At 47.3% G+C, this 25210-nt stretch overlaps 1 protein-coding gene across 5 annotated transcripts; it reads right to left on the bottom strand.

The window, feature by feature from the left end:
- Positions 1-4328: 4328 nt before the first annotated feature.
- LOC110520507 (sentrin-specific protease 7) lies at positions 4329-24900 on the bottom strand. Of its 5 annotated transcripts, none has more exons than XM_021597881.2 (23): positions 24792-24900; positions 22762-22923; positions 22568-22639; positions 22243-22358; positions 19674-19925; positions 19369-19454; positions 18909-19057; positions 18367-18760; positions 16906-17036; positions 11892-12023; positions 11749-11782; positions 11288-11509; positions 9162-9556; positions 8888-9018; positions 8170-8286; positions 7962-8081; positions 7755-7847; positions 7464-7681; positions 6969-7024; positions 6821-6864; positions 6664-6732; positions 6431-6581; positions 4329-6175 (listed from the first exon to the last, which is right to left on the bottom strand). In XM_021597881.2, exons 2-23 carry the CDS (start codon positions 22822-22824, stop codon positions 6011-6013), a joined length of 3210 nt encoding a protein of 1069 aa, XP_021453556.2. In that variant the 5' UTR covers positions 22825-22923; positions 24792-24900; the 3' UTR covers positions 4329-6010. The 5 variants fall into 5 exon arrangements, with proteins under 5 accessions (XP_021453556.2, XP_021453558.2, XP_021453555.2 ...); XM_021597883.2 differs by lacking the exon at positions 24792-24900 and adding an exon at positions 24490-24785 and having other exon boundaries at positions 22243-22392; XM_021597880.2 differs by lacking the exon at positions 24792-24900 and adding an exon at positions 24490-24785.
- Positions 24901-25210: the final 310 nt, after the last annotated feature.

Genomic DNA, 25210 nt, shown 5'->3' with positions numbered 1-25210 from the left:
CACACACAGAAATTAGAAATTAGATTAGCATCGCAATGTCAACCTTTGACCCATAGATGCCATGGCGTCATGCATGAAGTGCATTTGGAAAGTATTCAGACACCTTGACTTTTTCCACATTGTTACGTTACAGCCTCCTAAAATGAATTAAAACAAAAAAAATCATCATCAATATACACAAAATACTGTGTGTACCGGCAGGATAGAAGAGCGACGTCTGGTAAGACAAGGGGTAGAGGACTATGTATTTTTGTAAATAACAGCTGGTGCACGATATCCAAGAAAGTCTCGAGCTATTGCTCGGCAGAGGTAGAGTATCTCAAAATCAAATCAAATCAAATTAATTTATATAGCCCTTCATACATCAGCTGATATCTCAAAGTGCTGTACAGAAACCCAGCCTAAAACCCCAAACAGCAAGCAATGCAGGTGTAGAAGCACAGTGGCTAGGAAAAACTCCCTAGAAAGGCCAAAACCTAGGAAGAAACCTAGAGAGGAACCAGGCTATGTGGGGTGGCCAGTCCTCTTCTGGCTGTGCCGGGTGAAGATTATAACAGAACATGGCCAAGATGTTCAAACGTTCATAAATGACCAGCAGGGTCAAATAATAATAATCACAGTAGTGCAACAGGGTGGGTGCAACAGGTCAGGAGTAAATGTCAGTTGGCTTTTCATAGCCAATCATTGAGAGCCAAACAGGCAGGATATAACCCCACCCACCTTGCCAAAGCACAGCCCCCACACCACAAGAGGGATATCTTCAACCACCAACTTACCATCTTGAGACAAGGCCAAGTATAGCCCACAAAGATCTCCGCCACGGCACAACCCAAGGGGGGGCGCCAACCCAGACAGGGAGACCACATCAGCGACTCAACCGACTCAGGTGACGCACCCCTCCTAGGGACGACATGGAAGAGCACCAGTAAGCCAGTGACTCAGCCCCTGTAATAGGGTTAGAGGCAGAGAATCCCAGTGGAGAGAGGGGAACCGGCCAGGCAGAGACAGCAAGGGCGGTTCAGGGTTACAAGGGGCACTGCAATTTAAAACTAGATTTTTTAATTATATTTCTACACTATTACATTTTGAAGATTATGATAATGCACTTTTTGTGGAAGAACTATTTTGGACCAGATCATGATGTCACAATCTGATCTGATCATAATAGACCAATGACCGTTGATCTGGGTAAGGGGGTGGGCTCTAGACCATCAGCCAATCATGGCTGTGTATATAAAAATGTGTTTCCTAAAGCCCACAGGATCAGACTAGGCATTTTGGACAAAAGTTTTAAAAAATACAGGGGGGCTTTAACAGTTACATTACAGAAAATGTAGGTCAATGACCCTCAATTCAGCTTAATAATGGGAAAGGGATACCTACCTAGTCAGTTGTACAACTGAATGCATTCAACCGAAATGTGTCTTTCGCATTTAAACCCAACCCCTCTGAATCAGAGAGTTGCGGGGGGAGGTGGTGCTGCCTTAATTAATCAACATCATCAGCACCCAGGGAGCAGTTGTTGTTGGGGCTTAACTGCCCTGCACATTTTTCATTCAAACTAGCGACCTTTCGGTTACTGGCCCAATACTCTTAACCGCTAGGCTACCTGCTGCCCAGTGGGTGGACAGGCAAATTAACTTCAGCTAATCAACTTACTGTAGCACTTACTGTTGCACGCAACCACTCTGTTGTACAACAGTAACCTACTAGGCCATCACCTGTGTAACGTATATAGAAAACTTTAATTTTGGGGAGGATTTGTTCACCATAGATAAGCTCGTTAGTTGCAATGCAATTGTTTTGGAACCTCCATTGCCAACTTGGCAGCAATTCCATCTAGCCAATCAGAGAGCAAAGTGGAGATATTTTATATTGCTACCCATCTGATCTTATCAGGTCACCTCAGGGGCCTAAATAGTCTCCGATTGTGTCCCAGGCTGTGGGCCAAACAATTAGCTAGAGCCAGGACCATTGTGCATGGAGTGGTGACTCACCCTGTAATGCCCTGCATAGCCCCACTCACTCTGTAATGCCCTGAGCTCTTTACCCTGTAACCTGAGATCATAGCAGGACAACTATCTGGGCAGCAATTGAGAAGCACAGCATCCTGCATTGATAGCTGGCATGTGGACAGTGTTTTGGCACAAAATGACTGCCATGGATCACTGAGTGCTACACATCTGTTGTGTATGAGACCGGTTACCCCATACAATGACCTTGCCACTGTCGCTAAACTGACTAAAACTAGAAAAGGAATAACAAAAGCATCATTGAATCAAATTAGTGTAGAATGTTAACTCTTTCCGATTGGTTAATGTTTGTTGTTCTTTATCGTTCTAACAGAGGTTTGGAACGTTGTGGTTCTTATCTGGTTCACCCACTCTAACAGAGATTTAACCAAATAGGACCTTTCACTATCTCAGAGAGACAATGAGACCTTGCCTGGTGTCTGGACAGCCTCATGTCAACAACAATCTGGGATGGCACCACCAAAGTAGACAGTGAGGTCATAATTCCTAAGAATCTTGAGGAAGTCTATCTGCATAAGGACCAGAGGGACCTCCCAGTGAATGGGGGTGATTGGGACAGTTGGAACCCATACAGAACTTAGAACTCAATGTCTAATCATCCTTCCAATCAGGTTTTCCTCTTATGTTCCCTTACGGACACAAACACTACAGTAGCACTAAAAAAACTAAGATTGCTAACCTTTGACCTGGAATCGCCATTGACCTCCCGGCAAGCAACAATACTATTCCTGGAGATTTATATCCGCCCACTTTGGCCTCAGTCTGTCCAGTTCGGGCTGAAGTGTTGTTAAAATGTGAGCGTGATCTCACACTAACCAGGAGGTTGTGTAACCATCTTACAAGACAGCAGGCGATCTTGCAAAATGTTGAAGTATCATACCCCACACACCCACCGCATAAATCAGACCAACAACTGCTTATGGCCAGGGGTTCTTTCTGGACAAGCCAGAGTCTCTTTCCTAAAGCCTACAAAATCCCTACCCCCAGCATTCCACAGAAATCTTAGGTCTCTCGGCATCCATGTGTGTATGTGTAGGTTGTACCCTGAGGGTACATCAGCCAAGCGCAGTGGACCCTCAGCTGGGTGTGGACGAACAGTGGACCCTCAGCTGGGTGTGGACGAACAGTGGACCCTCAGCTGGGTGTGGACGAACAGTGGACCCTCAGCTGGGTGTGGACGAACAGTGGACCCTCAGCTGGGTGTGGATGAACAGTGGACCCTCAGCTGGGTGTGGATGAACAGTGGACCCTCAGCTGGGTGTGGACGAACAGTGGACCCTCAGCTGGGTGTGGACGAACAGTGGACCCTCAGCTGGGTGTGGATGAACAGTGGACCCTCAGCTGGGTGTGGATGAACAGTGGACCCTCAGCTGGGTGTGGACGAACAGTGGACCCTCAGCTGGGTGTGGATGAACAGTGGACCCTCAGCTGGGTGTGGATGAACAGTGGACCCTCAGCTGGGTGTGGACGAACAGTGGACCCTCAGCTGGGTGTGGACGAACAGTGGACCCTCAGCTGGGTGTGGACGAACAGTGGACCCTCAGCTGGGTGTGGACGAACAGTGGACCCTCAGCTGGGTGTGGATGAACAGTGGACCCTCAGCTGGGTGTGGATGAACAGTGGACCCTCAGCTGGGTGTGGATGAACAGTGGACCCTCAGCTGGGTGTGGATGAACAGTGGACCCTCAGCTGGGTGTGGATGAACAGTGGACCCTCAGCTGGGTGTGGACGAACAGTGGACCCTCAGCTGGGTGTGGACGAACAGTGGACCCTCAGCTGGGTGTGGATGAACAGTGGACCCTCAGCTGGGTGTGGATGAACAGTGGACCCTCAGCTGGGTGTGGATGAACAGTGGACCCTCAGCTGGGTGTGGACGAACAGTGGACCCTCAGCTGGGTGTGGACGAACAGTGGACCCTCAGCTGGGTGTGGATGAACAGTGGACCCTCAGTTGGGTGTGGACGAACAGTGGACCCTCAGCTGGGTGTGGACGAACAGTGGACCCTCAGCTGGGTGTGGACGAACAGTGGACCCTCAGCTGGGTGTGGATGAACAGTGGACCCTCAGCTGGGTGTGGATGAACAGTGGACCCTCAGCTGGGTGTGGACGAACAGTGGACCCTCAGCTGGGTGTGGACGAACAGTGGACCCTCAGCTGGGTGTGGACGAACAGTGGACCCTCAGCTGGGTGTGGACGAACAGTGGACCCTCAGCTGGGTGTGGACGAACAGTGGCGACGCAACGTCAGAAAATTGCAGAAAATCGGCGTTAAATGAACAGGAAATGAATTGCTGTAATTCAGACTACAAATGTATTTATTACATTTTATATTATAAACACATTCATCAAAATGTACATTTTAGAAACAAAATCCACATGTAAAAATCTAACTGACATAAGTTACAATAAAATCACCTAGGGGAGAAATAAATAGTAAAACACGAGACTGCGAGACTGTTCAGTCTGATCTCATGTTAAACGAGGCTATAGTGGTGGGATGTAGGGCCCATCTATAAGGTGCAGAGGGGACAGACTTTCTAAAGAGATGTTACACTGAAAAAGTAAAGAAGAACCCGTTTAAACTGTTGAATTTCAGTGGAAGGCCCCTTTAATGCCTCTGCTTAAAACAAGCACCGAAAGAGACACTCTACAGCTGCTGTAGGGAGTCCTTCATATTCATCCCCGGAGAGATTTAAATCATTAATGCAACAGCCTTTGACGTTAGTGACAATTTACAGGTTGACATGAGACATCTGCATGTAATTTGAATGGTGGCCAGCTGGCCAGTGATACAACTACAAAAGCTTAAATAATATTTTAATATATCAGGCTGAAATGTAAATGTACTGGTTGCATGAGCAGAATCTCAAGGGCTGCGTTTCAAACTCACAAAAGAAACACCTTCCTCCACTTACCCTTGTCTTATGCCCTCGGGGGAATCCCAGTCACCATCTTGGCCTTCGCTCCAAACGATTAGCCAAACAAGGGAAGTTCAAAACGTAAGCCCCATCAGCCCTTGTTTTTAATTGAGTTTGCAAGTGTACAATTATGTTCACTTCGGGCCTGTAATGCCCCATAATTCAATTTGCGATGATTGCACTTCCGCTAAGAAAACTCAGCCAAAACTTAAAACCTCAACATCAATATGGAGAAGTCAACATACAAGTGGGAGTAAAAACAAATGTAAATAAGTTAAATTGTGCTACTAATGCACAAACACGTCTCATAAAAGTAATGATGTTTTTGTTTGGTTCGTTTTTGGAAATTGTAGAAATAAAAAGTTCAGAAGTTCCAGCTTGGCAGGCTAACCTTAGTTAGCTAATTAGTTTGCTAGCTATCATACAGTAGACGTATATGAATAATTATATAGTTAATATAAGTAGACATAAAATCAGAATTGACTGTAGCTCATATAAAGCACCCACAAGCCACTGGTGGCTGAAAACACAATTGTTGTGGGACAAACGAGTGACAAACTTCCGGGCAAGGGCGCTCCATTTAAAAATCATTCCTTCCTCCCTCGCCCTGCAAGTGTAAACTCGCCAGACGTCATGACCCGTCATCAGAAGTGTCCACTTAATTTGAGGGCTGAGGGGAGAGGGTGTGTCTGTTAAGTGTTTGGAATGCAGCCAAGGTGCTTACCGTGCCCGACTACATTTCCCACGTTTCCTATACTACCTAGGGCCAAGATAATACCAGTACCGCGACACTCGTTAGTATCATGTCAAAGAAACAAAACACAAAGCAGATTTAACTTCTTTAGGAAAACAGTCCTAATGTTGGAAACAAACATCCTTATGTTGTCACCCAGAGTCACATGTATTTATTTTCCAAGCTATAGCACACAATATTTTACATACAGCAGGTTTTTAAAGGACCAAAGAGTTTGTTCTGCTTCGTGTTTTCATTTTTGCCATGGAAAAAATATTGGGATACTGGTGTGTTCACAGCCATAATATTACCCATCAAGCCCCAAGCCCTAACTGACTACATTTCCCATATTTCCTATACTCCCCACGGTGCCCCTCTGGTGTCTGTACAGGTGTAGCACCAGGTCCCTGATCTCGTCTCGTTTCCTCCTCACCTGTTGCCGTGGGAACCAGCGTTCTAGGCACAGGGGGAGTTCAAAGTGCACCACAGGGTCCTAAAGGGAGAAAGGGTAGGAGAGAGAGAGAGAAAAGTTATATGTAGGTGTATGTCAGCGTATGTGTTTGGTGAGTATGGTCTCATAAGAGAAACACGTGAGCAACCTTGTCTGAGACCTGAAGACACAAGCTTAAGTTCCTTTGGTTAACGGGGTCTTGAGTTGATCAGACACGACAAGAGTTCAATACCAGGCTGGTTACAGGTGGGAGCGTGTGAATTCCTATGCATGTTCTTCTTCAATGCGTACAGTTACCTGCAGGAAGCTTTCCACGTATTGCAGCAGGTAGAGGCCGCAGTCGCTGCTGTTGTCCTGTAGGGGGACCTTACAGTGGGAGCCTTGCATCTGCTCAGAACTGAACTCGCGCACAGAGCCCCGACGCAGCTCCCACTCCGACTGCAGGTACCTGGCACACAGAGATAGCTGGTACATTAAGGGAACAACACACACACACACACACACAACATTCCATTCAATAGTAGACTCACTCCCGTAAGAGTTTGAAGACGCGCTCATGGAGGGAAAACTTGAGGGAGTTCATGATGAGAATACAGGGTCTACGGAGAGAAGAGATGTGTATATAAACATCTAGTTAAGATCTCTAGAACACACCTCCTTAGTGTGTGTGTGTGGTCATCTACTCACCGTTTACAGATGGTCTCTCTGTGACAGGTCTTCTCAGTGCAGTCCTAGCGAGAAGAAGGACAGAATGTAAGAAAGACAACAGAGTGAGAGAGAAGGAAAACAACTGAATGTGAGAAGAAACAGAGATTCCTAAAGAGAGATGTCTTACCAGAGGACCAGGAGGTGGCTGGAGTACTGATTCACTCTGTACCACACCATTTGAAACTAGAGAGAAAACAGCAGCAGGATCAGCAATTATCCTCCTCCTGCTAAATCCCAGGACGTCAGCACTAGTATTTCCTAACAGCAACCCTGTTCATATTGTAGTTGTTGCTATTGTCATTGTGGATGTTATTTCAGCACAGTGATATAAAGAATGCGTCATAAAAAACCCTGTAGACGAAAGCCTCTTGAGTTCCAGCCTCATTCTGTGTTTCTGCCTGTAAATGGAATTCTGAGCAGCTCTCCCCTCACGGTTCTGACTCCATCCTACCCACAGACTACAGCTCTAGTTTTCCACCCTGCGTATTTATCTAAAACATATATTAGAGTTATACTCCTAAACCTACGCACATGTTCACTAATGTGTGACTATTATGTCAGTTTGACATAAAGACATGTAACATCCTGAGAGACAGGATGAGAGGACTACAGACACACATACCTGTAACTGTCAGTTTGTCCTGGTTGTCAGTGCTAATTGATTCAGGGGTGACTTCACTGATGCCATTTAGCTTTTTGGACCCAGAGGCCTCCTCTTCAGCCTGGGCCTCGTCTGGCTTCTCTCCCCCTGTTCCCCTCAGCGAGGCTGGGCTGCTCCCCTCCTCACACTGAGGCTCCTCCAGGCCAGGGAAGCAGATCACCACCAGGTACCAGTGGGCTCTGTCATATAAGGAAGAAAGCACTATGAGCCACACAGTTTATTTATTGATGTGTGTGTGTGTGTGTCACTCACTCCTGATTGACAGGCACAAACAGGAAGTCTTTCTGGAAGATGTCCACATGTCGTGTCCATGTCTTCACCCGCTGATGCCGCCTCCGCTGTGCTCTGGGGACAGACAACACACACACACACACGTCAAGAGACACACACATACAAACAAAAACACACAAAGATACAAATCCATAATTGATCAACTAAAATAGACACACACACACTTACGAGACGCTGGTACTGTCCTCACTGGCATTGTCTCGGCGAGTGAGCTGCCTGTAGAAGAAGCTGCTGAAGACGTGAGCGCGATCAGCCACATCCTGCGGAACCCTCTCCAGAAGCAGATACCTGTTGGGAAAGAGACATGCACAGGTTAAAACTGTCCTCTATGTTGTTGAAACTGTCCTCCATGCACCAAACTGACGATGTCACTCACTTGAGGTAGAAGTCGATGATGACATCATTCAGAAACTGGCCGTTGTCAAGGCACTCCAGATCTTCTGTTGTCACGGCGATCCCTCCTTTGGAAGGCGGTGGAGGAAACTGGATCAACCTGAGAAGGATCAGAAAGAACATAACTAAGAGTGAAACCACATATCTACACTAACGATTGTCTACATCAGGGGTTCCCAAACGTTTTCACTCCGGCCCCCTCTCCCCCGCATCTATTTCTATGGGCACAGGCACTGTTCATGACACAAACTGTTCACACCCCTCTTGTTGGTGGAGAGAATTTTGCAGATTTAAAGCTTATTTCCTGCAATTTCACACATTTTGTCATGTCTAATGTGTATCCATGTGATAAAAAATGTTAGCTGATGTGCTATTAAAGTTATAAATAGCTCTCTAAGCTATGCAATGACTAACATGACAAGAGGAACTGATGATGCACTACCCAATTTAGAAATTGCACCTTGTGCATTCTACATTACAACTTTCAAGAGTAAGTTTAATGCCGGACTACGTTCCTTGTTATTATTTGATTATTTTCTGCGCCTGCCCTGCCGACCACACAGTTTGGGAACCACTACTCTACAGCAAGGGTCTCCATCTCTGGTCCTGTAGACCAATATGGTGTGCAGGCTTTCGTTCAAGCCCTGCACTTACACACCTGTTTCAAAGAATCAACAAATCATGGGAGTTGTGTAGCTTGCCTGCGTGTGGGGCCCTGGTGCTTGTATCGGGTCCAGTTGGAGCCTGGCTTCGGGCCCAGGAACACAGAGTAGGAGCCTCTGGTTCTGCTGTGACACACTGTGTACACGGGTCTGGGCTGGACTGGACTCTCCTGGAGGGGGGACAAAAGACAGAGGAAGTGTAATAGGTTACATGTTGTTAATTTGATCATTCATGTAGAGCTTAGGGTTTGTTATGGTTGAGCTTGATGACATCCGTCTCCACACCCAAACACACACACACAGTACTACCAACCTCAGCGAGGGGTACGCTCTCTGCCTCCCTCTGCTCCTCCTCTGCCTGTACCTCTGTCTCCGGTGGTGTCTGTGACTCTCCCTCCACAGTGTCCAGATTTGGCCCAGGTGTGTCTCTGTCCTGGTCGGGTTCTGTGACAGGCTCGGCATTGTTCTGTCCCAGTAGGGAGAGCAGCTGGTGGTCTAGTCCGGTTCTACCGATCAGCGCCAGACTGTCATCCAATGACAGGAGGGGACTGTGGAGGTCCACCGCCTCGTTGATGGGAGCGTTCCCCCAGAGACATGCAGCGTCGACGTTGTTGAGACAGATGATGTCGAGGATGGAGCGAAGTAGAGCCCCTTCCACCCCCTCCAGAGGGGCATGCAGAGTCAGCAGGAGGAAGGGACTGGCCTGGCCTATGAACACACACACACACACACACTTGAATAGCACATGGGCATACACCCACTTGAGCAAACACCCACCTGCCCACATACTAGTGTTGTCACAAGACCAGAATTTTGACTTTGATACCAGGTTTAGTATCACGATACCAAAACAACAACACTGCAGAAAAGAAGCTGACGTATCAGAAGGGCACTTATTCCAGACGATCTGTAGACTTCAATATCACACTTGAAATGTTTGACGTCCATTTTTCATATTCAGCCATGTATGCATTAATGAATCAACTATACAATCAATCTCAGCACATAACATAAATGGTCATCATTGAATGGACTTATTTTACTCTACTGATCAACAACATTTGCATATACGAAGCAATGTCTTCTTTTATAAAAGAGTGCGTCTCTAAGACCTAATGATGTCACTCACACACACACAGTGAGAGAGACAGGAAAGATGTGAATGAACAACGTTTCAGACATTGAATATGGTTTTTGGCGACAATCAGCTTTGAAATCAGCATATTTTGCGTTATGGTTCTAGGGTAGCAAACTGACATTAGCTTCCGCTATTAGTTCAGCAAGAAAAGTTAGCCTACAAAGCTGGATGATAGCAGTATCTTCCTGCAAGTGTTCTAGCCTTTAATGGACATTATTTGGTGAACAGTTTCAACATGTCTACATGCTGTGTTGCATTACTCAAGTGCGTTAACTTATGTGCAGCGTGAGAGAGGAGACAACATGATACAGTCCAGACTCCCAGTGGTTCCTCAGGACAGACTAGAGTCAGTATGAGAGAGGAGAGATAACATGATACAGTCCAGACTCCCAGTGGTTCCTCAGGACAGACTAGAGTCAGTATGAGAGAGGAGATAACATGATACAGTCCAGACTCCCAGTGGTACCTCAGGACAGACTAGAGTCAGTATGAGAGAGGAGATAACATGATACAGTCCAGACTCCCAGTGGTTCCTCAGGACAGACTAGAGTCAGTATGAGAGAGGAGATAACATGATACAGTCCAGACTCCCAGTGGTTCCTCAGGACAGACTAGAGTCAGTATGAGAGAGGAGATAACATGATACAGTCCAGACTCCCAGTGGTTCCTCAGGACAGACTAGAGTCAGTATGAGAGAGGAGATAACATGATACAGTCCAGACTCCCAGTGGTTCCTCAGGACAGACTAGAGTCAGTATGAGAGAGGAGATAACATGATACAGTCCAGACTCCCAGTGGTTCCTCAGGACAGACTAGAGTCAGTATGAGAGAGGAGAGATAACATGATACAGTCCAGACTCCCAGTGGTTCCTCAGGACAGACTAGAGTCAGTATGAGAGAGGAGACAACATGATACAGTCCAGACTCCCAGTGAGTTCAGGGGTTCCTCAGGACAGACTAGAGTCAGTATGAGAGGAGCTAACATGATACAGTCCAGACTCCCAGTGGTTCCTCAGGACAGACTAGAGTCGGTATGAGAGAGGAGATAACATGATACAGTCCAGACTCCCAGTAGTTCCTCAGGACAGACTATAGTCAGTATGAGAGGGGAACATGCACTGTGCATTATCAGGGGACATGGGCTACGCTGACACGCTTGATCCTCTCTCAATCAGTAGATGATGTGAGACACATTGTGACGATTCTCGTACCGGACCATTTTTTTCATGTTCTACTATTGAAAAAGTTTTGGTACAGTGCAACACTAACACACAATTTGGTTCCAAAAGGCAGGCTCTCACCAGCGGGTGGTTCTAAGGCCTGTTTGATTGACAGCTCCCTCAGGTCTTCTTGAACGGCGACTGCCTGGGCGTCTGACACGTAGAGGAGGAGGGCGGGGGGAGGCTGCCCCATCTCTCTCTTGACCTCACACCCCAGCCCTCTCTCCTGTAGCTCCTCCCTGTCCCAGATGCTGTACTTCCACAGCTGACAGCGCTCCACAGTCACCATCACATCTACCTGGCCTGAGGGGGCAGGCGACAGAGGGGAGAGAGGGGTCAACAATCTAGGCCACCACCCCACACCACCACCTGCCCTGGGTCACAGACAGGGCACAGATGGGCAAGCGACCGCACACGGTCATGTTCAGGTTGGACCAAGTAATAATTGAAAACGATTAATGATTCAAGTTTAAATAGAGGACCAGGACTGTATGGTCAATGGTGTGGTGAGAACACAAGCAAAGTCCAGGGGTGCTGGTTACCTTTAATTGGTATGATGATTCTGTGGTTTGTGATCTGCAAAGGATGAAAGAAAGGGCCCCATGTCACATAACCACTGTATTGCATGCCTATTCTAGAATGTACTGCACCCATTCTCCAGTTGGAGCAGTGTGCATAACCTTACCATGAGGTTTCCGCTGGACTCCCCTCGGACCCCCCCACAGTGCAGGGCAGAGAAGGGTAGGGCCATACCCTCAGAGTCCTCGGTGCTGGGGAAACTGGCCACCCCAGACCCTGTCACCACCGCAGGCATCACCTGGAACACACACACACAGATGAGTAACACACACATTGATGAGCAACACACACACATATTGATGAATGACACACACAAACACACGTGTGCATGCATGCAAGCACACAACAAACATGCTTTCTGATAACGAGGACACTTTAGAATCTGGATAAGCAATGAGGCATTGAAGGGGTTTGTGTGAGAGACTTAGTTAATCAACAGATAGGTTTAAATGATGGTGGTTCTGCCTCCTAGGGCCAGTCTAATCATGAAATCCCTTTTCCCCACACCTGCCTCTACCCAGATCCCTCTGTGAGCAGCCCTTTGTGACATCCCATCCCTCTGTGAGCAGCCCTTTGTGACATCCCATCCCTCTGTGCTTTTCTTTGTGATATCATCCAGGCCAGGTCAAGCCCTTTGTGATGTCACAGAATCTGCCCAGTTCCCAACCCTTTGTGACGTCATCTATTGTGAGCTCCCCCTGTTCTGCCCTTTGTGATGTCATCCATTGTGAGCTCCCCCTGTTCTGCCCTTTGTGACGTCATCTATTGTGAGCTCCCCCTGTTCTGCCCTTTGTGACGTCATCCATTGTGAGCTCCCCCTGTTCTGCCCTTTGTGACGTCATCCATTGTGAGCTCCCCCTGTTCTGCCCTTTGTGACGTCATCCATTGTGAGCTCCCCCTGTTCTGCCCTTTGTGACGTCATCCATTGTGAGCTCCCCCTGTTCTGCCCTTTGTGACGTCATCCATTGTGAGCTCCCCCTGTTCTGTCCTTTGTGACGTCATCCATTGTGAGCTCCCCCTGTTCTGCCCTTTGTGACGTCATCCATTGTGAGCTCCCCCTGTTCTGCCCTTTGTGACGTCATCCATTGTGAGCTCCCCCTGTTCTGCCCTTTGTGACGTCATCCATTGTGAGCTCCCCCTGTTCTGCCCTTTGTGACGTCATCCATTGTGAGCTCCCCCTGTTCTGCCCTTTGTGACGTCATCCATTGTGAGCTCCCCCTGTTCTGCCCTTTGTGACGTCATCCATTGTGAGCTCCCCCTGTTCTGCCCTTTGTGACGTCATCCATTGTGAGCTCCCCCTGTTCTGCCCTTTGTGATGTCATCCATTGTGAGCTCCCCCTGTTCTGCCCTTTGTGACGTCATCCATTGTGAGCTCCCCCTGTTCTGCCCTTTGTGATGTCATCCATTGTGAGCTCCCCCTGTTCTGCCCTTTGTAACGTCATCTATTGTGAGCTCCCCCTGTTCTGCCCTTTGTGACGTCATCCATTGTGAGCTCCCCGTTCTGCCCTTTGTGACGTCATCTATTGTGAGCTCCCCCTGTTCTGCCCTTTGTGACGTCATCCATTGTGAGTTCCCCCTGTTCTGCCCTTTGTGACGTCATCCATTGTGAGCTCCCCCTGTTCTGCCCTTTGTGACGTCATCCATTGTGAGCTCCCCCTGTTCTGCCCTTTGTGACGTCATCCATTGTGAGCTCCCCCTGTTCTGCCCTTTGTGACGTCATCTATTGTGAGCTCCCCCTGTTCTGCCCTTTGTGATGTCATCCATTGTGAGCTCCCCCTGTTCTGCCCTTTGTGACGTCATCTATTGTGAGCTCCCCCTGTTCTGCCCTTTGTGACGTCATCCATTGTGAGCTCCCCCTGTTCTGCCCTTTGTGACGTCATCCATTGTGAGCTCCCCCTGTTCTGCCCTTTGTGACGTCATCCATTGTGAGCTCCCCCTGTTCTGCCCTTTGTGACGTCATCCATTGTGAGCTCCCCCTGTTCTGCCCTTTGTGATGTCATCCATTGTGAGCTCCCCCTGTTCTGCCCTTTGTGACGTCATCCATTGTGAGCTCCCCCTGTTCTGCCCTTTGTGACGTCATCCATTGTGAGCTCCCCCTGTTCTGCCCTTTGTGACGTCATCCATTGTGAGCTCCCCCTGTTCTGCCCTTTGTGACGTCATCCATTGTGAGCTCCCCCTGTTCTGCCCTTTGTGACATCATCCATTGTGAGCTCCCCCTGTTCTGCCCTTTGTGACGTCATCCATTGTGAGCTCCCCCTGTTCTGCCCTTTGTGACGTCATCCATTGTGAGCTCCCCCTGTTCTGCCCTTTGTGATGTCATCCATTGTGAGCTCCCCCTGTTCTGCCCTTTGTAACGCCATCTATTGTGAGCTCCCCCTGTTCTGCCCTTTGTGACGTCATCCATTGTGAGCTCCCCGTTCTGCCCTTTGTGACGTCATCTATTGTGAGCTCCCCCTGTTCTGCCCTTTGTGACGTCATCCATTGTGAGTTCCCCCTGTTCTGCCCTTTGTGACGTCATCCATTGTGAGCTCCCCCTGTTCTGCCCTTTGTGACATCATCCATTGTGAGCTCCCCCTGTTCTGCCCTTTGTGACGTCATCCATTGTTAGCTCCCCCTGTTCTGCCCTTTGTGACGTCATCCATTGTGAGCTCCCCCTGTTCTGCCCTTTGTGACGTCATCCATTGTGAGCTCCCCCTGTTCTGCCCTTTGTGACGTCATCCATTGTGAGCTCCCCCTGTTCTGCCCTTTGTGATGTCATCCATTGTGAGCTCCCCCTGTTCTGCCCTTTGTGACGTCATCCATTGTGAGCTCCCCCTGTTCTGCCCTTTGTGATGTCATCCATTGTGAGCTCCCCCTGTTCTGCCCTTTGTGACGTCATCCATTGTGAGTTCCCCCTGTTCTGCCCTTTGTGACGTCATCCATTGTGAGCTCCCCCTGTTCTGCCCTTTGTGACGTCATCCATTGTGAGCTCCCCCTGTTCTGCCCTTTGTGACGTCATCCATTGTGAGCTCCCCCTGTTCTGCCCTTTGTGACGTCATCCATTGTGAGCTCCCCCTGTTCTGCCCTTTGTGATGTCATCCATTGTGAGCTCCCCCTGTTCTGCCCTTTGTGACGTCATCTATTGTGAGCTCCCCCTGTTCTGCCCTTTGTGATGTCATCCATTGTGAGCTCCCCCTGTTCTGCCCTTTGTGATGTCATCCATTGTGAGTTCCCCCTGTTCTGCCCTTTGTGACGTCATCTATTGTGAGCTCCCCCTGTTCTGCCCTTTGTGACGTCATCCATTGTGAGCTCCCCCTGTTCTGCCCTTTGTGACGTCATCTATTGTGAGCTCCCCCTGTTCTGCCCTTTGTGACGTCATCCATTGTGAGCTCCCCCTGTTCTGCCCTTTGTGACGTCATCCATTGTGAGCTCCCCCTGTTCTGCCCTTTGTGACGTCATCCATTGTGAGCTCCCCCTGTTCTGCCCTTTGTGACGTCATCCATTGTGAGCTCCCCCTGTTCTGCCCTTTGTGACGTCATCCATTGTGAGCTCCCCCTGTTCTGCCCTTTGTGATGTCATCCATTGTGAGCTCCCCCTGTTCTGCCCTTTGTGATGTCATCCATTGTGAGCTCCCCCTGTTCTGCCCTTTGTGATGTCATCCATTGTGAGCTCCCCCTGTTCTGCCCTTTGTGACGTCATCCATTGTGAGTTCCCCCTGTTCTGCCCTTTGTGACGTCATCCATTGTGAGCTCCCCCTGTTCTGCCCTTTGTGACGTCATCCATTGTGAGCTCCCCCTGTTCTGCCCTTTGTGACGTCATCCATTGTGAGCTCCCCCTGTTCTGCCCTTTGTGATGTCATCCATTGTGAGCTCCCCCTGTTCTGCCCTTTGTGACGTCATCCATTGTGAGCTCCCCCTGTTCTGCCCTTTGTGACGTCATCTATTGTGAGCTCCCCCTGTTCTGCCCTTTGTGACGTCATCCATTGTGAGCTCCCCCTGTTCTGCCCTTTGTGACGTCATCCATTGTGAGCTCCCCCTGTTCTGCCCTTTGTGACGTCATCCATTGTGAGCTCCCCCTGTTCTGCCCTTTGTGACGTCATCTATTGTGAGCTCCCCCTGTTCTGCCCTTTGTGACGTCATCTATTGTGAGCTCCCCCTGTTCTGCCCTTTGTGATGTCATCCATTGTGAGCCCCCCCTGTTCTGCCCTTTGTGATGTCATCCATTGTGAGCTCCCCCTGTTCTGCCCTTTGTGATGTCATCCATTGTGAGCTCCCCCTGTTCTGCCCTTTGTGACGTCATCCATTGTGAGCTCCCCCTGTTCTGCCCTTTGTGACGTCATCTATTGTGAGCTCCCCCTGTTCTGCCCTTTGTGACGTCATCCATTGTGAGCTCCCCCTGTTCTGCCCTTTGTGACGTCATCCATTGTGAGCTCCCCCTGTTCTGCCCTTTGTGACGTCATCCATTGTGAGCTCCCCCTGTTCTGCCCTTTGTGACGTCATCCATTGTGAGCTCCCCCTTTTCTGCCCTTTGTGATGTCATCCATACATGCAGTAAAGAGGTCAATGGAACGCAGACCGTGGGGGAAAGAATGTCATTGGTGCACAAAGTGGATATTTGTCAAATATGTCATGATTTATGTGTTCTAACAGGTGATTACTCAAATCTGATTTGGATATATTTGGCTATGTTTGCTGCATAATATTTGGGAGAATTTTTTTTTGTCGGGGTTAGAAAAATGTCTGCTATATCGTAACTCCTGTTCATATAAGCTGGTAGCATAGCTAGCCATATAGAAATTGGTGGTGGTACTTTACAATGTTTTTAAGTGTAATGCAGTTGATTGGTGATGATAACAGACCATGTATTGGGGTTTACCTCCATACAAGCATTATACACAGATTTTTACCCCAAAATAGTGTGAAATGCACATATAAGCAATAGCCTAAATGTAGCCTAGGTTCATTTTGATGGGGGCAATGAGGACATTCTTAATCTTTCCCCCACGGGGGGACACCTGAGTGGCATTGCCATGGATTTTCCATTGTTTTAGTAGAATTCGATTGATCTCTTTGCTGCATCCATTGCGAGATCCCCCTATTCTGTCCTTTATGATGTCATATGTAGAAGTAGTTTTTGCCCACCTGAAAGTCTGTCTCTTCCACCACGTTGTCTTCCTGAGCATGGTTTCTCTGGGACTCACACTCACTAGTCTGAGGCCAGAGGACTGAACTGTGGGACGGGGTGACTACCTCCTCATCACTGGAGAGAACGACTAGAACACACATATTAAACACGTTGCAGTGGAATACTGTATATATCAGACAAATTATAATCTCTCTCACACGATGACTGTAGTGTAATGCACTGTTAAGGAAAGATGCAGACAGCAGTAACCCTGCTATGTTGGGGGGGCAGTAACCATAGCAATGCCAGTGTTGTAAGGCACAGCTTGTGCTATTTCAGACACATACAGACATGTACTGTACACAAACAAATTAAAACGTTAAAAAAACAATACTGGCAGAGTCACAGAAACGCACTCAACACACACTGGGCATACTGACATAGACAGTCACAAGCACAGACCCAGCGGTCCGTGTTACAGACAGACAGTATGCGTGCTTGTGTGTGAGGGGGCTGACATGCTGACCACACCGCTCGCGTCGCGGGCTCGAGCTTTGCAAAATAAATGTACACATACATGTTATTCAATCACTGCAACCGCACTGCTCGCAAGCGTCTGCACAGCCTGGCGCTAAAATAGGTTCTATTTGTGACGCGCTGCAGGTCTCGCCCCTCCCATCTCCTCATTGGTTTTTAGGATCATATACCCACGTGGGTGATTGAAAGATAAACTGATGTCCACACTACAGTTCAGTTGGTGGTGGTAACGCACCTTAAAGTTATAAGGTCCCAAGAAGAAGAAGACTGAAGGAGGAGAGATTGTTTCTAGTAAACTCGATTTACCATTTTATCTGTGGATTAGTTGTCGGAGTAGAGGACCTTGTGCATTTCAGGTAAAATAACAACCTAATGTTTATATTCCACAACAAATTTGCTAGAAACAGCAAGCAAGCTGGATAAATTGCCATAAATGTTTAATGCTTTTCAACCTGTCCCCAAATGAATATAGTTGGTTCAGAGTTACATGCTGACCAGACAACTCGCATGTTGATATTGTCCACCCACACCAGACACCATCAGGACACGGAGGTTTAAAAAATCTGAACCAACTATATTCATTTGGGGACAGGTCGAAAAGCATTAAACATTTATGGCGATTTAGCTAACCTTCTTCTTTGGACTATATGGAGGTCGGCAACCAACTTTAAGGTGCGTTCTATTTTAGTGCCAGGCTACGCAGACGCTCGCGAGCAGTGTGGGTGCAATGATTGAATAACATGTATGTGTACATTTATTTTGCAACGTGAGCGGCGTGGTCAGCATGTTAGGGTCAGTGCCCGTAGGCAGAGAAATAGACTATATTATGATGACGCTATTCCAGGAGGAGGGAAGGGTGGGGAAGGGTGGGAAACTAGACACACCAGGAGTGCAGATATGCAGTGTACAATATGATAGCCTAAACGTAGCTCTATACTCACTGGGTTCAACAGGACTGAGTTTGGGCGTCCTATCCTGGCTGGAGGACAGGGTTCCTCTCCTCTCCTTAACCCCTCCACAGCTGGGGTTAGAGGAGCTGGCAACTTCCCTGTCTTCCCCCACAGTGACTACCATCGGGGTCCCATCAAAGTTTGAGGGGTCCACCTCTACTTCTATGGATGCTACATTAGTGTCTATGCCCCCCGTCCCCCCCAGACACAGCTGTTTGGGGGGCAGTCCTCCCCCGCCTCTGGCCTCCCTGGAGAGGCGCAGCACGCTCCCTCTGGAGCTCCTGGAGGCATCTGTGGTCAAGCCCTCTGCCACTCCATCATTCATCCCTCCATCCTTCACCTGTCCATTACTGTAGAGCCCAGACTCCCTCCTCCAACTCTCCCTCTAGAAACAAAGAGAGATAGGGTGTTACTTTAGCCCCAGGGCATGTTGTCTAATGGTTTGGTTAGCAGCTTGCAGGTTCTTGGCTTCAGCCTTAAAGTCAGTCAACTTTAATGTCAGTATTTAAGTAACTTCTACCCGAAGACTCTACCTCAACATGTGTGGATTCGCTTGAACCTGAATCTGCCTTCCTAGTCCTGGTGGATTGTGGGTAAGTCTTTTCCTGGTGCATGTCCCCCTCAGTAAAGGTCACCTCCTCCAGGGGTTCCTGTGAACTATGCCTCCCTGACATACTACTGTCTGCAGAGGAGAGAGACGGTGAAACAATAAACGTGTCACTACTCTCCAGAAAGTAGTGCAGCAGATATGGGAAAACAAACGACCGTAACATAGAATTAAATCAACTTTGCCTGTGTGTGTTAGCAAGAGATGAAAAGCACATTCAGCAGGTCTTTGTTTTACAGCTCTATAAAAGTAAAAGAGTTTGTTACTTTACAGCAGGATTGAGGCCAGGGATACTACAGATCCTTTCCAATAAGGAAAACCCTCAGAGAGGGGGAGATAGGGAACACAGTAGCAGGGGGAGTGTGTGTGTGTGATGGCGGACTCACTGCATCTCTGGTCTTTGATGTTTTCCTCTCCTATTAAAAGTTCCTTCACCTCCTCGTCTTCCTCTGACCCCCCTCTGTGGTGTGACCTAAACAAGAGAGAAAGAAAAAGTAGTAGAAAAACAATTATTCCACTGCATGCTGACCTTGTGTTTTAACTCTTAAATCGCTCACTGGCATCCTAAAAAGGAAGACATGTTCCCTACACTTAACAGACTCCACTATAATCATCTACAGAAATTCATCTGCATACAGCGTCCCCTCTCCAACAGCCAAGCTGAATTCAGCAACATTTAACCAAGCATTACCTCCTCTCCTTGCGGGTCGGGGTCGAGGTGGGAGTGGGGTGGTCATGGGGTCTCTTTGTGTGTGCTATAAAATCTCTACAATCCTCCCTCCCCTCTCTGCTACACTGAGACACCCTCCTTTGCCCGCTCCCCATCGGTGACTCTCTCTTCCTCTCTCCAGTTCCTGTCATCTTGCCACGCATCTTCCTGTCTAGGTAGACCTGTCCCTGTTCCGTCTTCAGGACGTCCGTGAGGACCAACTGGAGCTGCGTGCTGAAGGAAGGAACAGAACCAGTCAGAACCTTTAGATCCCTACGACCCATTTGTGTCATCGTGACCCCATCTGACAAGCATCTGTTAAAGGACTTAAATGTAATATCTTGATGGCCATTCTGGGTCATCTCTTTTAAAGTTAACCAATAGGGAAATGACAATAGGGGGGAGGGGCAGACAGATGGAATGGGGTTGATAGGACCAGGCAGTGTGATAAAGATAAGCACTGTCGCTGCAGCTATAGCTCAACAGTATCAGTAGTGGGGGTACACTGTCAGCTACACTGCATTCGGAAAGCACTCAGAGGCCTTGACCTTTTACACATTTTGTTACGTTACAACCTTATTCTAAAATGGATTAAATAAAACATGTAGCATCAATCTACACACAATACCCCATAACGATAAAGTGAAAACAGGTTTTTAGAAATGATTGCAAATGTTTTAAAAAAATTAAAAGACCTTATTTACATACAGTACCAGTCAAAAGTTGACACACCTACTCATTCCAGGGTTTCTTTATTTTTACTATGTCCTACATTGTAGAATAATAGCGAAAACATCAACACTATGATATAACACATATGGAATCATGTAGTAACCAAAAAAGTGTTACACAAATCTAAATATATGTTATATTTGAGATTCTTCAAAGTAGCCACCCTTTGCCTTGATGACAGCTTTGCACACTCTTGGCATTCTCTCAACCAGCTTCATGAGGTAGAAGTAAATAACTCACGGACACTAGAGAAGCTTAACCAAGTTTAATTATTCCCAAAGGTTCGATACAGCTGGATTCAGACAAAACACATTTCACACAAGCACTGATATTTAACTCTTTCTCCTAGACTGAGTATCCTCCCAGCCTAGGAGAAAGGAAACCTGGCACCATCCCTATGGTGAAGCATGGTGGTGGCACCATCCCTATGGTGAATCATGGTGGTGGCACCATCCCTATGGTGAATCATGGTGGTGGCACCATCCCTATGGTGAATCATGGTGGTGGCACCATCCCTATGGTGAATCATGGTGGTGGCAGCATCATGCTGTGGGGATGTTTTTCAGCGGCAGGGACAGGAAGACTAGTGAGGATTGAGGGAAAGATGAACAGAGCAAAGTACAAAGAGATCCTTGATGAAAACCTGCTCCAGAGCACTCAGGACCCAAGACTGGGGGCAAAGGTTCACCTTCCAACAGGACAACGACCCTAAGCCCACAGCCAAGACAACACATTAGTGGTTTTGGGACAAGTTTCTAAATGTCCTTGAGTGGCCCAGGCAGAACCCGGACTTGAACCTGATCAAACATCTCTGGAGTGACCTGAAAATAGCTGTGCAGCGACGCTCCCCATCCAACCTGACAGAGCTTGAGAGGATCTGCAGAGAAGAATGGGAGAAACTCCTCAAATACAGGTGTACCAAGCTTGTAGGTCATACCCAAGAATACTCGAGGCTGTAATCGCTGTCAAAGGTGCTTCAACAAAGTACTGAGTAAAGGGTCTGAATACTTATGCAAATGTAATATTTCCATTTTTTACTTTTAATAAATTTGCAAAAGTTTCTAAAAACCAGTTTTTGCTTTGTCATTATGGGGTATTGTGTATACATTGGTGAGGGGAGGGGGACTATTTACTCAATTTTATAATAAGGCTGTAACATAACAAAATGTGGAAAAAGTCAAGGGGTTTGAACACTTTCTGAATGCACTGTACCTGAGAAAAGTGCTTAGGGAAAGAGCTCCATCTGGTGAATGTTCGTAAAACTGCACTCAATGACACAGTGGATGAATTCGTCCTTACCGTACAAATGGACCGAATAAATTCACAGATAAAGACAAAGGCTGTCTCAAAGATATACTATGCAGAAATCGCTCCGCCATTTCCTGCTTGCTAAAATTCTAATTTCAGTTTGTGACAAAACAAGCAAGTATGGTGTAGAAAATCATTGTACCATCTAAACCGGTGTGAAATATATTTTCCATAACCAACAATATTGTATTTTCAGCTGTTTGAAGCTGGTGTACAAAACCGAAAGTAAGACGCAAAAACTAAACTTCAGAACAGGAAGCATAGAAATGGCGTACAAAGAACAAATCTACTGCTTCTTAGAGTTCATTTCAATGAGAATGACAGATCTATAACATATTTATATGTGAATTTGGTCAGGTCGCCCAAAAAGTGACATATTGCAGCTTTAATAACTGACCGTGTTATGGAGCAAGGTCATCTATGAACCGTCAACAAGTCTAACCTAACCAGACTAATTAGGTTTGCTTCCTAACGTAACTCCATCTGTGGCTCCATAAATACTGCTCCTCACCAGTTCATTGCCGCTTGGGCTAAAGCCGCTTGGCCGTGATCCAAAGAGATGGATCCATTCTGCTGACAAGACTTTTGGAGTTTGATTCCATTTCCAGCAATCTGGGTCCAGTGAATCTGTTGGAGGAATTGAGGTAGAGGTACTGACCCACTACCCAGATCACAATAACAAAACCTCAGGAAACAAGGTTAAATACGCAATCTGTCATTTAATTACTTTTCTATCATTTTAATATTTGAGTGTATGCGTGTGTTGTACACTTCGTAGGGAGGCCACAAAAAATAGAAAATAAAGAGAAAGGTGACCTGTAGAGAATAACATTTACCTGTGACTCTTCATTCCCACATCTCAACTCTGAAGAAAGAAGGATCTTGGGAATTTTTAGTGGACTTCCCATCTTAAAAGCAGAATGGGGTACTGTTAAAATGCTCACTGTTGTTGATTATAGTAATTGCATAGTGGCTGAGAAAAAGACTAGGAATCCCAATGGACTAATATAGCCAGGCAGGCCAGACATACTTGAGAGTTATCCACCTTGTCAACGGCCAGTGAAATGGTGAGTGCTCTCTTATGGTCCATCATGACCAGGCTCTGGTGCTTTAGGGCTTGACCTCAGGCCACTCCTTCTCCAGGGCCTCCTGTGACCAATCCAGGCAGCGATGGTGACGCAGCCAACAAGCTCTGCAGCAGACACACATGATATGTACAGTATACATTCACTTTCGTACCTGTCAGTTTACAAGCGCACAATCAAACATACACTACATGATCAAAAGTATGTGGACACCTGCTAGCTGAACATCTCATTACAAAATCATTAGCATTAATATGGAGTTGATCCCCCCCTTTGCTGCTATAACAGCCTCCACTCTTCTGGGAAGACTTTCCACTAGACGTTGGAACAACGCTGTGGGGACTTGCTTCCATTCAGCCACAAGAGCATTGGTGAGGTCGGGCACTGATGTTGGGCGATTAGGTCTGGCTCGCAGACGGCGTTCCAATTCACCCCAAAGGTGTTCGATGGGGTTGAGGTCAGGGCTCCGTGCAGGCCAGTCAAGTTATTCCACACCATTCTCGCCAAACCAATTCTGTATGGACCTCGCTTTGTGCACTGTCATGCTGAAACAGGAAAGGGCCTTCTCCAAACTGTTGCCACAAAGTTGGAAGCACAAAATCATCTAGAATGTCATTGTATGCTGTAGCGTTAATATTTCCCTTCAATGGAACTAAGGGGCCTAGCCCGAACCATGAAAAATAGCCCCAGACCATTATTCCTCCTCCACAAAACTAGCATTATGCATTGGGGCAGGTAGCGTTCTCCTGGCATCCGCCAAACCCAGATTTGTCTGTTGGACTGCTAAATGGTGAAGTCTGTAGCATTTCCACTGCTACGGAGTCCAATGGCTACAAACTTTACACCACTTCAGCAGATGCTTGGCATTGCGCATGGTGATCTTAGGCTTGTGTGAGGCTGCTCGGCCATGGAAACCCATTTCATGAAGCTCCCGTCTAACAGTTATTGTGCTGACTTTGCTTCCTGAGGCAGTTTGGAACTCGGTAGGGAGTGTTGCAACCTAGGACAACTTACAGTTCACCGAGGCAGCTTTAGCAGGGCAGAAATTTGACAAACTGACTTGTTGGAAAGGTGGCATCCTATGACGTGCCACGTTGAAAGGCCATTCTATTGCCAAGGTTTGTCTATGGAGATTCCATAGCTGCGTGCTCGGTTTTATACGCCTGTCAGCAACCTGTGTGGCTGAAATAGCGGAATCCACTAATTTGAAGGGGTGTCCACATACTTTTGTAGATATAGTGTACATTGGTGACTGTAGCATCATTAGGTACATGCAAGAGCTATTATTTTATTCTGTACTTTGAACTTAATGCTTTTGCCAGGAAAAATAAAACCCTTGTTTATAAGCTTGTAATAGCGACACATGAATGGCAGCATCTTGTCACGCGTGGTGCTGGTGCACATTTATTTTCTGAATTTGCATGCTGTGCTACTACCAATTTCTAGCTAGCCCTCAGGTCGCTAATAATTTGCATTTCACTGAAGTTAAATACTGCTCATGCAATGCTTCTCTTCGTGTGTGCCCTTTGACATTCTACAATATTATCCAGCTATGCACAGACACGCTACCTAATAAAACCTGGCAAAACCTGCCTGTTTTTTAGCCAGCAAGCTAGCTAATTTAGCTAGCTCACTAGTAGACATCAACTTTTGTTCCCGATTCTCATACTTACTCAATAATACAGCGAGTTAGTGCAACATACACAAACGTGACCAAATAGCGAGGATAAGGGCAATGTAAACAGCTACCATACACTCCAAATCATCTCGCTGATTAACTGGAACGCCTATAAAATTCTAAATAGCTACACGTTGCGTTGTTCGCACAGGTTGTAGATATTTTCACGCTTTTCCTGGACAGAAGAACATCCTGGTGTTTCCGGAAGTGTACGATCTAGCCGCTTTAGCGCCTATAGAGATAAATAATAATGGCATATTTTTGAAGGCACTTAAACCAAAGATTTTTATAACTAACCCAAGATAGACCACAGCCTGTCAATTTCCAATGGGGGAAAATTAATTCAGTGGGCAGAATAGGCAAGGTGGGCAGAGCCAAGCACGAGCTAGCGAGAGCCTATTGGTGCGTTCTAGCATATATTTGCATATTTCCGTTGGGAAACGCCTACTCTGTGAAGTACGCATGTGCAATAACTAAATTTGCCCTTGCAGTCCTTCCAAACAACGCACTGTACTGCAGCGCCAGCTGTGCCATCAGAGTCCCTGGGTTCGCGCCCAGGCTCTGTCGTAACCGGCCGCGACCGGGAGGTTCGTGGGGCGACGCACAATTGGCCTAGCGTCGCCCGGGTTAGGGAGGTCGGTAGGGGTGTCCTTGTCTCATCGCGCACCAGCGACTCCTGTGGCGGGCTGGGCGCAGTGTACGCTAACCAAGGTGGC

This window comes from Oncorhynchus mykiss, chromosome 3 (assembly GCF_013265735.2).
Source record: "Oncorhynchus mykiss isolate Arlee chromosome 3, USDA_OmykA_1.1, whole genome shotgun sequence".
In the NCBI taxonomy this organism is placed as follows: Eukaryota; Metazoa; Chordata; class Actinopteri; order Salmoniformes; family Salmonidae; genus Oncorhynchus; species Oncorhynchus mykiss.
This window is presented reverse-complemented; position numbering and strand designations above follow the sequence as displayed.